Here is a 17,775-nt window from a genome sequence, read left to right as displayed (position 1 = left end):
AGGATCATTATCCTGATTTTACAGATAAACCATTGGGCCAAGGAGTTTAAGTGACCTACTCCAAACAGTGGGGAGCTGTAAGACTAGCCTCAGTCTGTCTTCGTAGCCAGTGGGTACAGCCACTTGGCCAGAGTCACTTTGGCACGCTGTGCAGTCTCATTTTCCAGACAAGGAAATTGGAGGCTCAGAGAGTTTGCTCCCCAGCTGATGTCATAAAGCTTATAAATAGTAGGGTGACCCTCATCCCACATTCTCTCGTTAGAAGGCCTGTTCATTTCCCACTGTCCTAGGCTGTCTCTCTGCACAAAGGGAATGACCAAGGCTGCGTGTTACAACCGAGTTAAGCACCCTCACTCCGTTTGGGATATGTTTAATCATTATAGCCATTCCTTGCGTTTCGTTGTATTTTCCCCAGGGTAGGCACGGTGGACTAGCCCACCGACATGCTGTTGCATTTGAGGACTGGATGCGCAGATCAGACTGCTTGTTCAGGAAGCTGTCTGGTGCAGCTCAGTCTGGATGATGCAAGCCCAGCTTTCTGTCCTGCAGGAAGCCCCTTTTGTAGCTGTGTGACAGTTGTCTCTTTCATCTGCTGAAAATGTGCTCGAGTCCAGCCCCTTGCTTTTACGAGACAGTTTTCCTCCTCTGTAAGGAACGAATCCCTCCCCATCTGAAGATGATTTTCCATTTCTCTAAATAGTAACTTACATTTGTGGCGGAAGGCTAGGAATATATCAGTATCTGAGGATAACAAGGACCAGCCACTCAGAGCTGAAAGACTGCCGATCTGTACAGCCTCAACCTTGAGAGTCTTAAAACATAGAAATTCATTATTTTTCATCATCCAGTATCTTTTAGATTTCTGGAGGAAAGAATATGTTAATACAGTCCTACCCTTTTCTTGAATTGCAAACTCAGGTAAAAATGGTCCTTAAACTTGAATCGAGTGCCTCCCCGTATCTATTAATGTCAGTAAACATCAGATAAATATCCAGATGTATTTAATTATTTCCACTCAAGGAAGTATGTTCTATTTAGATAGTCTTTAAATAAATTGTTTCCAAACTGAACAAATAAGCAAGGAATAGCTGGAACTCAAAAGCTTTGACTGCATAGAAAAAAAAAAAACCTAGCGGCTTTAAAAGAGGAAGGAGCCTAGGAAAAATCTGAGTCTTATTATGTATTCATTTTTATTTTGAGAAATAAATCTGAATTGACTGTTCAGATACATTTTTTTAAAAAAGTAAGCTGTTAATATTCAAGCAATAATAGTCAATGGGAGAATTTTATACCTTTTCCTAAAGTACTTCACCTCAAATGCCTCAAATGTGTTTTAAGGATGGAACAATCTGCTCTGAAGAGCATTTTGTTGTTTGTTCAATTTTAATATAAGAATGAAAGAAGGAGGGCTGGGGAGATGGCTCAGAAATTGGGATTAGGTGCTGCACTTTCAGGGTTCAGGAGTTCAGTTCCCAGCACCCACATTGGATAACTCCCAGCTGCCTGGAAATCCAGCTCTAGGGGATGCCCTAGATCTGATGCCCTCTTTCGGCCCCTGCAGGCACCTGTACTCATTTGGACACACACACACACACACACACACACACACACACACACACACACAAAGACATATGTACTTGCAGATTAATCTTAAAAAGCGCATGGCCCTGTACGGAAAGTCTGCTGTTGTGCTGTTCTCTTGATAGTTTTTCATTTACTCTCATGTTCCTGTGATCGGGTTATCATGAGAGGAAGCCAAGGCTTTGTGTGGCCAAAGCCATGCAGAGAGTGGAAGTCTCAGAGGTAATTCTGACCTAGTTGTAAGCATTCCAAAGCCCATCTATATTCAGATTATATCTGGTAAGACCCAATTCTATTAATTTTTTTAAAAAAATTAACATAAAAGTTTAAGTTAGCATTTAAATTTAAATTTGTTTATGATTCTGCCTGAACTACTCCGAATACACCCGGCCTCATCTGATCCAGGAGGCCAAGCAGTACTTGAATGGGTGACCCCTTGGGAAAACCAGGTGGTGCAGTCTCAAAGGGAAAACAAAGAAAGACAATTGCCTTCTCTTTCCTTGTCCAAATGGATGGCCTGTTATTAAACCCCACGGAGATGGATCAAAGGCGTCTCAGCTCTTGCCGATTAACTGTGAGCAGCTTTCTGCCCATTATTTTTATTATCAGCGGCTATGGGGAGCACAAAGCTACAGTCCAAACACTTGACACTTTTAAAACAGATCTCAGTGGGGTTAAAACATTTTCCTGTTCTCCTGGTTGGGGCCATCTTCCTGCCACCAGGAACTTACGTGTTTAACATCCAGCCTGAACGGCCGTGAAGCTTTTCTATAGTCAATCCCAGTCGGTTTTAAAATTGACTTGTCTTTTCTCAAAGGTTATTTTCCGTTTTAGCTTTATTGTGAGATAGTGTATCCTGCTTTCTTCCTTTCTACCTCTTCCATTCTCACGCCCACCTCCATCCTTGTCTCCCCGACTCCATTAGGAGACGGCATCCAGTGACTCTCCCCGAAAGAAAGCCCACTGTAAGGGAAGTGCAGAGTTACACACATTTAGATCTAAGAGCCCGCTGAAGCATGGACCCAGGAAAACAACAGTTAAAGGAGAAGTCTGCATCTTCCTGCAAAGTTATACAAGTTAACTGATAGAAAAAAATACAGTTCAAAAAGTGTGCTCAGGAAAGGAGCTTTAGAAAATACGGAGAATAAATAAAATAAATTCCACTTTGTAAAATAAGCAAAATGGATTGTTTTCTAAATGGCCACTGGACTTTCCAAATAGAAATATTTATGCACAAGAGAGACAGATGGACCTTATGCGCACTCATTTTGTCGCGTTCATTGAGACATCAAGTCTAGAGAGCTCTGGGCTAGTTAAGGCCTAAAAGGGAAGAGGCCGTGGGAGATATTTATTATTATTATTTATTTTGTCATCTTGTTCCTCTGTTTCTGTGCTCTAAGTTCTGGGCTGCATGTTTCTATGGTTGCAGTAGCTGGAATACTGAACTGCTTTTTTTTTTTTTTATCTTTTTTTCTTCTTCCAGATCCTAGGCAGGCACAATCTTCCCCACCGTGGTCCTATGACCAGTCTTACCCCTCGTACTTGAGCCAGATGACGTCACCATCCATCCACTCCACCACGCCTTTGTCTTCCACCCGGGGCACTGGGCTACCCGCCATCACCGATGTGCCCAGGCGCATTTCAGGTAAAGACCGAACTTTAATGAGAAGCCCACTCCTGCACAGGGCCAGGGGGCTGGGGGTGGGAATGGAACCAGCCTGGCTTATCTATGCTCACAGTCACTGTGTTAGGAGGCACTTAACATTAGGCACCTGGTCTTCTGAATTGATGGGACTATCAAACACTTGAACATTTTTAACTCAAGAGATGAAAATCCATCAGACATGGCATGCTTTTCTTAAGATGACCTTTAATGATACTCAGTTAGTGGCCTGCTGAATCCTTTCCCAGTTGAGGGGTGGTCTTACACCTAGAGCTTTCTCCCAAAGGTCACGCCCCAGGCCTTCCTCCACTTTTAAGTCAAAGTACAGACTGTTGGCACCACCCTGTTTCTCTTGCCTGGGCTCCACAGTAACCCTTTCCAAGATTAGGACGCTGAGGAGACCTAGTCATTCACAGCACAGTGAGACCCGGAGGAGCTTGGAAGGCAGCAAGCGGTAGCTCCAGGCTAAGGTACACTGTCACTCTGGGTGGCAGCCCTGGTTCTCACAGATCCACCACTCCAAAGACACCCACAGCTGTGATCATAGTGGAAGGGTCTGTCTGAAGTGACCTGGCCACCTTCTTCTCCATCCTACAGAGTCTAGCAGAGGGAGTCAGAGAGTTTCACGTAAGCCTCCAGGCAGACATGTAACAAGAAGCTAAAGGCCCTCACCCAAACACATGAGTCCCATAAATAAGGGGGGGAAATCTCTCCACTCGCCCTGACGTCCACCCCGCTCATATTAATACTCAGATATGACTTCGCAGGGCACACAGCCACTGTATCTCATGCCGTCTTGTGTCAGCGTTTGCCCCTGAGCACCTGTTTGACTCCTGGCCAGGTTAATGCCTTTCTTTCTCTCTTTGTCTCTGTTTCCGTTTCTCTCCCTCTATCAATTTTCTGCAAAGCTCGGAGCCGTTACTCTCTGCGCTGAGTCCCGTCACTGACAAGCTGAAGCTCCGCCAGCAGGCTTCCGTTAGTCCACTCTCCTTTATTTCTTTCAACTTGGGAGGAGGGAAGGCTTTGTTTCTCAAGCGAGTAGCAGGAAAGGGCTCTCTGGTCCTAGTGCCTTCACATTTTCTGCTGCAGATGGACTCCCGGGGGTGAGTAGGGATGGGAGAGGGGTGGGGGGAGAGCTGGAAGGTTCTCTGGATAACCATGTTACCTCATTTTATTGACCACTGCTGTCCCTGCCTATGAATCACATGACATCTCTTGGGAGCTGGGCCAAGTCTAGACGTATAGTTTTCATCTCTCGAATGAGGTCTCCTTTAGTCAGCACATCAATCATGGACACGGGAGAGGAAAAGGAAGACACACAGAGGGGCAGAGAGTTAGCGTGGTGCTGAGGCCACAGTGTTTGATGGAGTTGAGTTAGTTTTGATTGTTTCTTCTGTATTCCGTAGGAAGAAATGAATTTGCATAGAGCAAGCAGGACTCTTAGCAAAGACTTGCAGGCTTGCTTGTGTTTAGGGTCCCTTCGGGCTTCTATCTGACCTATCTTTGTAGCTAAAGCAGGTTTTTGTTTCTTTCAAAAGCCCCAGTGGTGATGGAGAGATCGCTCAGCCATTAAGAGCACTTGCTGCTCTAGCAAAGGGCACAGGTTCGTTTCCCGACATTCACATTGGGCAGATCAAAACCACCTATGACTCTAGTTATGGGGATCTTCTGAGCTCCATGGGTGTGGGGCACACACATGGTACACATACATACACTCAATCACACACACAGAGAAAATAAAAGTAAACAATTTTCTTTAAAAGAAAGAAAGAAAGAAAGAAAGAAAAAGAAAGAAGAAAGAAAGGGTTCCGGAGGACAATTGTAGCTGTAGGGACACAAGCCTACACAATTTTCTTGCCAAAGTGTGTTCACACCTGAATTCACCATGGAAACTGCTGTAAACAATGTTGAGCAGATGACTACCCGATGGGCTACTCCTTAGTGTTCACCGTTCACACATGTGATGTGGAACAAGGTTGTTTTGATCTTGTCGCTTCAAGCATTTCCATGAAATGACATTCTAGTTCTTTCCATTCTACAGAAGAGGTGGTGGGAACAGAAACCGACTGGCTAGGCAGCTGGGTATTGATCTTGAGCCAAAGGCAGAAATGAGACCCTGCTTTATACCGGTTTAAAATTAAGCTTCGTCCAGTTTTTTCCTCCTCTCTGAGCATCTCTGTGAGTTGTGACTGGTAAAGGAATAGCATGGAGCCAAGGTGGGAGGTTCTGTATAAACAGTAAAGAGAACAGAAAATCCCTCCTGTCAGCCTGTACAGAAACAGGAAGGAACAGACAGCTGGGGACTGTCAGGAGCAGGAGGAACCCTGCAACTCCTGACCTGGCTCTTGCCTGCGGGGCCATGCACCCCGGCATTACCTGATGGGCCAGGAGTGGGTGCCTGTTCCACAACCTGGGACCCATCCTGGGGATTATGTTAGGGAGATGATTGTTTTTTAGGGTTCCAGGGGCCAAATTGCACAATTTCTACTTTATTATTATTCTCTTCAATATATAAAACCATTCTCAAGATATACAAGACTGACCTTCCTCCAAGCGAGACTTGAAGGTTTTGTTTTTTCTTTAGAAAATAAAACTCTTTGGATGGAATCTATATGTACTGTGGATGTAGACAGCTCTCTGGTCTGTCTACCCTGGCCAGCTCTCTAGTCTATCATACCCAACCCTCTAGTCTGTCATACCTAGTCCTCTAGTCTATCATACCTAGTCCTCTAGTCTGTCATACCTAGTCCTCTAGTCTATCATACCCAGCCCTCTAGTCTGTCATAACTAGTCCTCTAGTCTGTCATACCTAGTCCTCTAGTCTATCATACCTAGTCCTCTAGTCTATCAAACCCAGCCCTCTAGTCTGTCATACCTAGTCCTCTAGTCTATCATACCCAGTCCTCTAGTCTGTCATACCTAGTCCTCTAGTCTGTCATACCTAGTCCTCTAGTCTATCATACCCAGTCCTCTAGTCTATCATACCTAGTCTTCTAGTCTATCATACCTAGTCCTCTAGTCTATCATACCTAGTCCTCTAGTCTGTCATACCTAGTCCTCTAGTCTATCATACCTAGTCCTCTAGTCTGTCATACCTAGTCCTCTAGTCTATCATACCTAGTCCTCTAGTCTATCATACCCAGTCCTCTAGTCTATCATACCCAGCCCTCTAGTCTATCATACCTAGTCCTCTAGTCTGTCATACCCAGTCCTCTAGTCTATCATACCTAGTCCTCTAGTCTATCATACCCAGCCCTCTTGTCCACCCACTATTAGGCTGTAACATGGGCAGTTCAAATGCTAATCTCTGCACTCGGGAGGCAGAGGCAGGCGGATCTCTGTGAGTTCGAGACCAGCCTGGTCTACAGAGCTAGTTCCAGGACAGGCTCCAAAGCCACAAAGAAACCCTGTCTCGAAAAACAAACAAACAAAAAATGCTAATCTCTATCACCATCCCCAAAAGGTCATTTTTGAGATGCTTTCAGGTCACATCTCTCTGGCCTAAGGGATAAACAAAACACTGCAGACTGTGTTGGGTGAGAAATAGTAGGTTCTGACCCAGATTTGCACCTCATGTAAACATCAGGCAAAAGTTCCTTAACTGTCTAAAAGTTAGGTTTATAAAACTTTATCAATTGGGATATAATAATGATCCTTTAGGATTACTGGGAGAATGTAAACTATTTAGGACAGACCTGACATACAGTATGCAACATATTATAGCTGATATGTTGAAACTAAAATTGTTTTAAAAATTGTATATCTGTATGTGGTTTGCAGGCAAAGCTTGGCTTAAATTAATAAAATAAATAGGAAAGTGAAATTTTAAAAGATTATTTGTTTAACAAAATGGATACCCACTTTTGGTATTTTTAAATGTATTACAGAACATACTTAAAAACAAAACATGTTTTGGAATATTTCAATACTTAAATGAATTTACCCTCCTATGTAGTTCAAAAATCATACAGTTCATGAAGTTCACTTCATGTGGTATATAGCACATAGAATTTCTAGAGTATGTACATTTTTGTTATTAAAGTTTTAAGTGAATATTTATAAAGCTAAAATCAGTTAGGATATTCACAAAAAGTCAATAAATTATTAAGAAAAGTTAAATTATATAATAAATTGAAAGTCAGCAGAGTGACATCAGCCTAATAAATAGAGTCACTGAAAATGATTTTATCACTATCAGAAAATACAGAAGCTGCTGGGGGCAGGGGGATGACCTATTTGATCACTCGAGAGCTGTCAGGAGGATTCGTCCATGTCATTTAAAACTCACTGGTGTTTGAAACAGCTCGTTCAGAAAAGAAATGTCCCTCATGACCTGGTCCCTGTCAAATCTCCTGAGTTCAGATTTTGGAGTCGGTAGCTCTGGTGTGCTAGATCCATGTGAGCATTTATTTCTAGAGAACAACTCTCAACACCCAGGAGGGAGCAACACCTTCAGGAAGTTTAAAAAGAAAGCCCCAGCAATTAAGACTAACACACCAGAAAGTTAAGGTTAAGACAACTCACTGGAGATCCTACATTTCCCCGGCATACCTGCTCCTACAGTAAGCACTACCTGTTTGGTAAGCTCGCCCCTCCGCATAGCCACAGGCAAGAGATTAAGTTCCACGGAGCCACTCTTATTTTGAAGAGGGTCCCTATTTAAAGCCATAAAGAGGGAAGTTATTAAATTTAATGGCCCCTAAACAAAGACACGTCCCACGTGTTAACAATGGCGTGCTCCATACGCCTCTCATCATACCGATGGTGATTGATCCAGGCGTTTTCAAATTTGTAGGTCAGAGTTCGTCTTGCTTTCCCTAAAAATAGTCTGTCTCCTGACAAGGGCAGATGTGATTTAATCCCACTTGAACCTCAGTTTACGCAAGTACTGGGAATAAAGATTGGTTTTCAATCCTACCCTGTCTGTTGGAAAATCTTGGCCCAGACCGTGAGGCTGACTCAGCCTGTTTGCATGGCTAATTGCGGTTATTTGTAGTTAGCCTGACGTACCCCAGCTCAGAGTGTAACCTATGTACGTGGTTTCGCTCTGAGCTTTTTTTTTTTTTTTTAATACATGGATCTTGTCAGTTGTTGCCGGGGCAGGGTGGGGGTGTAGGTGTGGGTGGGATTTACCTCTGACACTTGTGCAGTCACCCACACATAGGGTGGTTAAAGCAAGGGGTCATGCTTAGGCAGAGATGTCAGGCACATGATTACAGATGTTCCCGTAAGATATGACGAAGCCTCCTTTGGTAGATGTCCACTCGGGAGTGGGCTGTCCTTTCACCAGACGCCCTGATTTTCTCAGGGCACAGCGACTGCTGTAATCCAGGATGAGCGCAGGGATAATTTAGGTGAGGAAAACCTGGTTTTAGTTTCAGGGTCACTAAAGATTCTTTCTACTGTTCTCAGACCTATCACATGGCTTCTTGTGCCCTAGTGGTACCATGGAGTGAAGGGACTCAAAATTGCTTGTCCTTGTGTCTCAGAATTTTACAAGGAGTAAGACAACATTAGGACTTACCAGTGAATGTCAGCGAGAAAGCTAAGTTGCATATTACTTTTAAAAGAACAGAAAATTCATACACACACACACACACACACATACACACCCATGCACGCACACACGCTCACACGTTATTTAAGTTACTATTTGTTTCACAGCAGTCTTGCCGATTCTACAGGAAGGCTAAGTAGAGCTCACAGCCTGCAGATCCTCTAGCCGCCACCCACTGACTCCTGATATTTATGTCTTGCGTTATTACAACTGAGTATTGATCCACTGTTATGAAGTTGAGCCCACAGCCTATCCTAGGCTCCTTCACACTTGGTGCCGTACCTTCTGTGGCCTTGCCAATCCTATCATGGCCACCATTGCACAATAACACGGAATTGTCACCCTGCCCAAGGGGGGGCAGTGGGTAGATTCCCAAGGCTCTCTGGCTGGCCAACTTACCTTCATGGGCAAGTTCTAGACTGGGTAGGAGACCCTTTCTCAAAAACAAGGTGGATGGCTTCTGAGGATGCCTCCTGAGGTTGTCCTTGGCCCTCCATAGGCATGCATATATCTTCATGTATACTCCCCACACATATGGGCATGCTCTTACACAACACCACATGCAGACACATACACACACCACAACACACTTCACATACACATATTACATACATGACACACACATACCACACAAACCACATATCTACGCACCCCGTAGAAGCCTTTCTCTTGATTTGGCCTGTAGACAAACTCCTACACATTCGTCATTCACATGGACACAAACACAGTACAGACTGGTTAGAAATCACGGTCCATTCCTGTGCTTGCCCTGCTGTGTTAGCGGTAGCTCCTAGGGACCGGTGTCCCCTTTCTCTCTAGACACTGGCATTTCTGAAGAACTCTCAGAGCTGCTGTGCAGGGCCCTGTGGCTTCCTCTCAGGCATCTCATCTCCAACCAGCACTCTGCTCTTAGCAAGCGGTTCCTTTATCTACACTGCACCCGCATCCTCTCTGTACGCTGCCTGGGCCTCTCCAGTGTTCACGTCTTTCTGAGATGTGTGCTTACCAGCTTCTGAGGAAACAGTGCTCCCTCACTGCTGGTTCTTGCAAAAGAACGGAAGCTGCATGGCTACTTTAAGCCAGCTCTGGGATTACATTACGTGTGGCTTTCTTTTCACTCGGGGCAAACTTTTCAAGGACAGCAGCTATGTCTTACATAGTCTCCGATCATCGTAGCCTTCCACATTTTCTGAAACGTAGTTAGTGCTTAGCATAGCACAATGAAACAACTACAAATGATAAAGAAGATAGAAACAAACAAACAAGAGCGTTACACAGAAGGACAAGGAGGGCTGCTGACATAGGTCAGAGAGCAAAGGCTCTTGCCACAAACATGACACCCCTTGGCACTTACATGATGGAAGGGCAGAACCAACGGACTCCTGCCAATTGTCCTCTGACCTCCACATGTGTGCCATCATATGTGCATGTGGGGGGGGGATTTATGCAGACACACACACACAAATAAATAAATAAATAAATGAATAAATAAACTTTAAAATTTGATAAAAGAAAGGGGAAAAAGAAGAAGAAAGGATTTTGTTCACCTGGAATAACAAAAGAAGGGTAAACGAGAGAGACTTTATTGCTGGAGAGGACAGGAAATGGCACGGCCAGCGTGTGCATAAGCGGTATATATTTTTATCTCCAACTCTCTCTGCAATGTGTTTCATATTTAGAGCACATATCAAGACTACATCTGTTTCCAGAACTTTCTGCTAACAGTTAGTAATCATGCCAAAACATACTCTAGGTCCAACTTGAAACCGAAGGATCAAATAGAATTTTTTGATTTCTAATTTTGAGTCTGACATTAATTATAGCCATCATGCAATAAAGTGTCAGAGGCTTTTCTGAGAGAATGATGGAAGGTGCGTGAACTCAGCTGTAAACTGAGTGAGAAGCTGTTCTTCCAGGACAACGCAAATGACCCCTTCTCGACTACTGTCCTTTCTCATGAGCCTCGCCCTCCTGAATTTTCCTGATGTATCTCCTTGGCTTCTCGTGCCTTCGTGTGTGATAAGGTTTCCTGTCACCCTGTTGTCCCAGCTAGTGACCTCTGGGTTTTTTTTGTGTCCTTCTTTGTGCCTGGATCTCATAGTCAAACTCCGTTTGTTTAATTCAGGCAGCTTCTGCCTGCTAAGAATGCCTTAGTTTTGGCTAATACCCTGTGTCCTGTTAACCTTCTAATTTCTTCCTAGAAGGGACGGCTCAGGTTTACCCATTAAGTGGTTCTCATGCACTTGAAATGTGTGACAGTGGACGAGGGATGACAGACACAGACAGCAGAGTCTGTGGTGGGGAGGCAGCCACCCATCTCCTTTAGAAGACACGACAGGGCCAGCGAGTAGCTATCCAGTCATGTTGGGATGCAGCCCAGGCTAGGCCAGCAGAAGCCACGGATGCTCAGACTCTTAGTGAGGAGAGACCTCTTCTGCTCCTCTGCTTTGTTAACTTATGTTTGTAACCAACTTAAAGCCAATTCCTTTAGGAAATTTAAAAAACTCAGTTTTTTTCCATAATAAAAGGTTATCCTTTTATTCTGAATTGCTTCAATAATTACATTTTTTAACTTTAAAAATGGCCTATTTGACATTTGGATTCATATTGATTCTTTTTCATAATGGTTTTAATATCTTACAGGAATCTATGGGATCTTTCCTCAGCTAGATTGAATGCTCCCCTAAGCCCAGAGCCTAGGCTTCTAATCCTTTGCTATCTCTCTATAACTCTGGATAGATTGAAAGCTCCCCTAGGCCTCAAGCCTGGCTTCCCAATCCTTTTCTCTCTCTGTAATTCCAATGTCCACACCTTGCTTGCATATGGTCATGGGAAAGTCTGCCCAAAAGCCAGTGCTGCAAGCCTAGGGTCTCACCATGCTGATGGTTATCCAGAAGTTAACGCATCCAGAGGTGGAGTCCTGTGGGAGATGACCAACTGTTGTCATTACCTGAATTTCATATTCTGTAAACATATGTATGTTCCAGCATGAGATACAGTGTGGAATTAGCTAATGTCTTTGATAAGGTGAAACAACACAGTTAGCACTATGATTTAACATGCATGAGCCCATCCATATCTAAGTTCCTACAGTTAGAATAGACAGACATGCAACTATTCTTGACATGTGTCTGAATTTGCTTTATGTTGTTGTGATAAGCACCATGACCAATCGCATCTTGGGGAGGAAAGGGCTTATTTCAGCATTCACTTCCAGGTAGCGGCTTATCACCAAGGGAAACCAGAACAGGAACTAAAGCAGAGACCATGGAGGGTGCTGCTTACTGGTTTGCTTCCCATAACGGGTTCAGCCTGATTTCTTATACACCCCAGGACCACCAGCCCAAGGGTGACACTGTTCCCAGTGGAATGGTCTTCCCACAACAACATTAATCAAGAAAGGGCCCTATACACATGGGTCAATCTGATGGAGGCGGTCCATCAGCTGAGGTGCTCTCCTCCCACACAGAGTCTCCACAGGGCACTCCAGCCTGCGTCCAGTTGACCTAGAAGAGAAGGAATATTGTTTGTTATCTTAGTGAGTGTAAACCAGGGCCGTGTATTCTAGAAACAATAGAGACGTTGGACTTACTTGCTCATGGCATCACCTGAGCTTTGACCTCTGCAGAAGCAAGGGTTGCTCACAGCCGGTAGAGATTGTGGTAGAGACTGGTTGTCTCGTGTTACTTCAGAGCTCTTTCTCCAGCCAAAGTGGTCATGGTTCCAGCTGTCTGTGCAATTAGTAATAGTGCTACAGTTAATGAAATGATAATAACAGCTAAAAGGATGGCTATAAATAATCCTGCCCTGTGCCAAGAGGAGCACAGAATCAATAACCAATCCATCCATGCATAATTAAGTAAATTAAGTAAATTCATGTATAATTAAGAAGAACCCTTTCTAAATAAAAAAAAACTGTGAAGAAATGAAAACAGACTAAAGTAAAAAGTTCATAATGATGTTGTGGTCCTCATCGTTTAAGGAGACAACCCAGAAGCCCCTTAGGAAAATGCTGTTTAATTATCATGATTTAAAGGAGAATGGACCACATGATTCTGAAAGGAAAGAGTTTTGTCCTCCAGGCGGTTAACAGGGAAAGTTAAAGTTTCCTGACCTTAAAAATTGGTAGGTGTCAAAATGATCCTTGAAGAGTTAATAAGACTTCCTGGGGTCCCTTTAGTCTGACAAGTGGCTGAAACCCTTGGATTGGGTAATACCTCCCAAAGGGCACTGGACCTGACATCAAGTTAGCATCAGGACCTCAATCAGATCACGTTGATGGGATTTGTCAGGCAAACATTTCTTCCATGGCCCAGGCACATAGCACAGTCCTTGACCAACCGTAGCATCATTGAGACTGTACTGGGCACAGGACTTGGCTGGGATTTGAGGAACTCTTTCTTGTGTGTGCCTCCAGGTTCCTGGATTGATTGCTGAATTTTTGTGGGTCTTAGTTTTCCTTATGCGTGAACAGAATTTGTTGGGTGCAGGTTTCTTCCAAGGACGACCATAGAGCTTTGAATGTCGGTATGTGTAAACTAGAGCAGGGAAGGGCAGGCCTTTCCTTACGGGAAAGATATCATAATCATCTGCGCGACAGACCAAATTCTCTGAAGGCTAGGGGTAGTCATTCATTCAAAACCTCAATTAACACTAATGAGTACACATAGATGGTAAGGAAAGCTGTGTTTTGGTACATCAATTGATTATGATGGTTAATTAATACCAAAAACCATGAGCATTCAGACCTTGCTCCCTGACCCCAGCTGAACCTCTGCTTTAGGGCCTCCTATGCCAGACTATACAGTATGTCAGAGTCCATAGGCAGGCTGAACACTGAAGATTTAAGTTTTTCATTGAGGAATTTAATTTCACTGCTGTTTTACATTACTTGATGTAGCTGACCCGTGCTCATCATTTTCACTTTAAGAATGGGTGTGACCGAGATGAAAGAACAGCCGATTCTTCCGGGGGCAGCAGAGCCTCTACCCCCGGCTGCCCAGGAGGTGAGGCAGGAGAACCATCTGAGTCCACAAACTTGAGGCCAGCTTGAGTGACATAGCAAGACCCCTATCTCAAAGCTGTTAACGGCAATAGCAAGACACACAAAATAAAGAGCAAACTACTCTTAGAAAAGACTAGATGAGACAGAGGCCCAGCCTCTACTGAAGAAATTAGCTATCGTTAAAAAGAGTGTTATTTGAATCCTGACACGGCTCCTCTTGATGACTCATCAGTGTTATAGTGTTTTAGAGTCACATAGTAAAATGTTTCCTTCGTTCTTTCATTTTTGGTTTTTCAAGACGGGGTTTCTCTGTGTAGCCCTGTTTGACCTGGAACTAGCTCTGTAGACCAGGCTGGCCTTGAACTCAGAGATCCACCTGCCTCTACCTTTTGAGTGCTGAGATTAAAGGCGTGCACCACCACTATCTGGTGGTAGAATGTTTCTTTAAAAGTTTTTAATGTGATTGTGAGTGTGCGTGTGTGCACCAGTGTTCAGGTGCCCACAGAGATCATAGACCCCGGATGCCTTTGTAGCTCTAATACATGGAGTTGTGAACTACCTGCTGAGGGTGCTGGGAACAGAACTCTAGTCCTCTGGAAGAGCAGTATGCCTCCTTAACTGCTGAGTCAACTCTTCAGTCCCATAAAAAGATTCCTTAATGTAGGTTATTACCAATGGTAATTCACTCATCCACGGAACCTATGCTACTCATAGGAGGGAAACTGATGAAGAAGGCAGAACAACTCATGGAGGTTTTGTGTTGTGAGAGGGCAGTGACCAAACACGCAGCCCTGGGAACTCACCCCTGGATCTCATCAACACTGAGGACCCTTAGCTCTTTCACACCAGAGCAGCAGTAGGGCCAGATTTCAGCGCAATGAAAGGCAACTGACAAGGTGCCTTCTGGGACAGAAATGGTGTTGTATGCGCTCTTCCTCTTAAAATGCAGGTTGTGTGTTTTCAGATCTTTCAGAGATTTGTGTACAGGTTCCTTTGGCTGCCTTTAAGACCAGCACATAGGTGAGGTGTGAGTAAGCTGCTTCTGCCAGTGCTTACCAGGCAACCATGCTGGGAGCATAGGGCAAGACTCAGGAAGTGAAGAGAACCCTGGGTAGGGAGTGGTTAGTGGCTTCAGACCCATGAGCTAGCATCCTTCCTTTGAGAAAGTCACAGTGGGGTGAGCATCCAGGCAGGGTGAATGTCTCCATGTGAGTGGAGGGGATAGGACTCAAAAATTCTGTATTCGGTAGAAAGGCCTTGAACTCTGAGGACTTGGAACCTTGTTCTAAGCAGGATCTTGTAAGTTAAAATGAAAGGAGAAAGGTTTGGGTTGGCAGGGCTGTCACCATTGTCCTGGTACTAAACCTCTGCTCCTTCCTCAGCTTCTTTGTGCCCCAAAGAGATTATCCTTATGATGACAAAATTTTCATGGCCAAGGCACTTGTGACCCGGTTTGACAACCCGTGTTTGATTCCAGGTCCCATATGGTTAAAGAGAGAACTGATTCTCACAAGCTGTCCTCCGACTGCCATCTCTGAACCATTGTACATACATACATACACACACACACAGACACACACACAGAGAGACACACACACACACACACACACACACAGGAATGTGATACAAAACATGAAACTATTCTTCTCTGGCAACCTTCAGTTTTGGGTTCAGCTGTTGCTTTCTCCCTGCTGTGACAAACACCTGGCTTTAGCTTATGGTTCCTAAGGATTCCTTTTTTTCATGGTTGGAAGATGTGGTGGGAGGAGCCAGAGGCAACTGGTCACATGACTTCTGTACTCAGGGGTCTGAGATGAGTGCAGGTGCTCAGCTCACTTTCTCCTCTAGGACCCCAGCACATGGTGTTGCACCCCCCCCCCCACACACACACAGTTAAGATGGCTCTCTTCATCTTAACCTCAGAAACTCTCCCACAAACATGTCCAGAGCTCTGCATCTCGGTGAGCCTGTCAAGGCCGAGCATGCCAAGTTTACAATCAGAACTAGTCATCCAAGACAGTGAACGAGAGTTTCATTGTAAAAGAAAAAATAAACAAGAAAAAGAAGAGGCAAAACCAGGATGACAGATAGCAGATGGAGTCACCCAAAGCAAACAGAACAAAATGGAAATCCTGGGTGATCTACTGGAAAGAGGGGTGTCCCCCGCCAGGAGCCAGGATGTGTAACAGTTGTTGGTGCAGTTGTGAGTGTGAGCTTCCCTCCTCCTAAAATGGGGACCTGGACTGGCCTATTGAGTCCCACCCTGGCCACCAGACGTTGGGACTGACCCCTCCTCATTGTGTCAGTGCAGAAGGAATAAGTCAAGACCTGATCGAACGAGCCTAAAAATAGGAAACTAAACACCTGTATGTTTCACTCTTTCAAGACTTTATGTTGTATTCTTACTTTTTAAGGTGTATGTATGTGTTTGTGGTTGTATGATTGCTAGTGTGAACATGCGCATTTTGTGCATGGGGGTATGGTGTGCATGGGGGTATAGTATGCATGGAGGCCCAAGGTTTACATCAGGTGTTTCCAAAATCACTCCTCACTTTTATTTAAAATTTCTATTGCTTGCATTTCATATATTAATATAATAAATTTTATTCATTTTCATCCCATTCCCTTCTCTGGGACCCCTCTGATTACCATCCCCTTTCTCACCTCAGTCTTTTTGAGATGGGAAAGCTTATAGCTGGGTTGGGCTGATGGGCCAGGGAGCTTCAGAGACCTGCTTGTGTCTCCCTCCCCCTGCCTTTAGTACTGAGATTACAGGCGTAGGGCCTGGCTTTGCGCATGCATACTGGGGATCCAAACTCAGGTCTTTATGCTTGCATGGCAGGCACTTTCCTTGTAGATCTACAAGCCGCTGTTTGAAGTGTAGGCGGTAGCCTTGTAGAGCGGTGACTTCCCCCTGGAGGTCCCCCCACCGCAGGTCCCCCCAGGAGGGAGGGGCCCTTGCATCTTTCTCTTTTTTCATCGCTTTGCTTTCTTCCAAGTATCTCTCTAACATTTAAATAAGGTTGAAGTTCAAACCGTAAGATACAGAACCTAGGGCTAAAGGTTTGAAAACAATCTTTCTAACGGAGTTCTAACAAATTAGATAAAAGCGTCGCAGAAGAACCCAACTTAGAGCCATTCGTGTTGAGAACAGTTACCTGGAAATAACGGGGCAGGCAAATGTAGCGGTTTCAAGTCACATAAGCTGAACACAGACGAGCGTGGAGGGAAATCAGGAGAAGGATAAAGATTGATGGATACAGATCCTGCTTATGTGCTCAAATCCATCACACTGCTCTTGACGAGGTCACTGGCAAGCACTTTCTGGCAGTCTGTCAAACTGCTGTCTTCTGAGGATGCTCCCCGAAGTTGGTCTAGTCAGGAGGGGCAGAGAGTGGGGTACAGCCAGAACCTGAAGGAAGAATCTAAGGATCTACTGGGAAGGAGGAGGCATTTTTAACCTCAATTTAGGAACTCTATAGCGTTAGACAATTGAAAAGTCACAAGACACTCAGACCATCAGAAATGATACTGTTTTTAATCATGTAAACCTTAGAGATAAGCACAAGATATCTGAGACAAATTAAATGTAGAGAAAAATAGGAAGAATCTTTATAGCAGCTCAGTAACACACAGTGCATAGAAAACAGTACATTTGGCCCCTGGTATCCAAGAGGTTTGTTTTAGAACCCTCCGTGAATACCACAGATGCTCATTCCTTTACATAAAGTGATGTGCTGCTTACATGTGACCTTCTCACGTGTTCCTGTGTAAGCAATTTCCAGATTGCTTGTACTATGTTGTAGAATGTAAATGCTGTATAAATAATTGTTTTTACTGTATTTGGGGAAAATGGTGGCAAAAAGGAAGTCTGTGTATGCAGTATAAAAACTGTGAGACTGGGGAGGTAGCTTAGAAATTAAGAGTATTTGTTTCTTGCAGAGGACCCTGGTTTGGTTCCTAGGACCC

General features: G+C 44.3%; 1 protein-coding gene across 4 annotated transcripts in view; it reads left to right on the top strand.

Moving 5' to 3' along the window:
- The window catches only part of Runx2 (RUNX family transcription factor 2), a 237,420-nt gene that overhangs the window by 91,077 nt on the left and 128,568 nt on the right, over positions 1 to 17,775 (top strand). For all 4 annotated transcript variants that reach the window (XM_041656169.1, XM_041656166.1, XM_041656170.1 and 1 more), the window contains one exon: positions 3,065 to 3,226. In XM_041656169.1, coding sequence (XP_041512103.1) covers positions 3,065 to 3,226 — 162 coding nt within the window. The remainder of the gene's footprint in view (positions 1 to 3,064; positions 3,227 to 17,775) is intronic.

The sequence above is a fragment of the Microtus oregoni genome, unplaced genomic scaffold, assembly GCF_018167655.1.
Source record: "Microtus oregoni isolate MIOR12 unplaced genomic scaffold, Mior012 000007F_ref0000211, whole genome shotgun sequence".
NCBI lineage: Eukaryota > Metazoa > Chordata > Mammalia > Rodentia > Cricetidae > Microtus > Microtus oregoni.
Note: the sequence above shows the minus strand (reverse complement) of the source record. Positions and strands in the feature narration are given on the sequence as shown.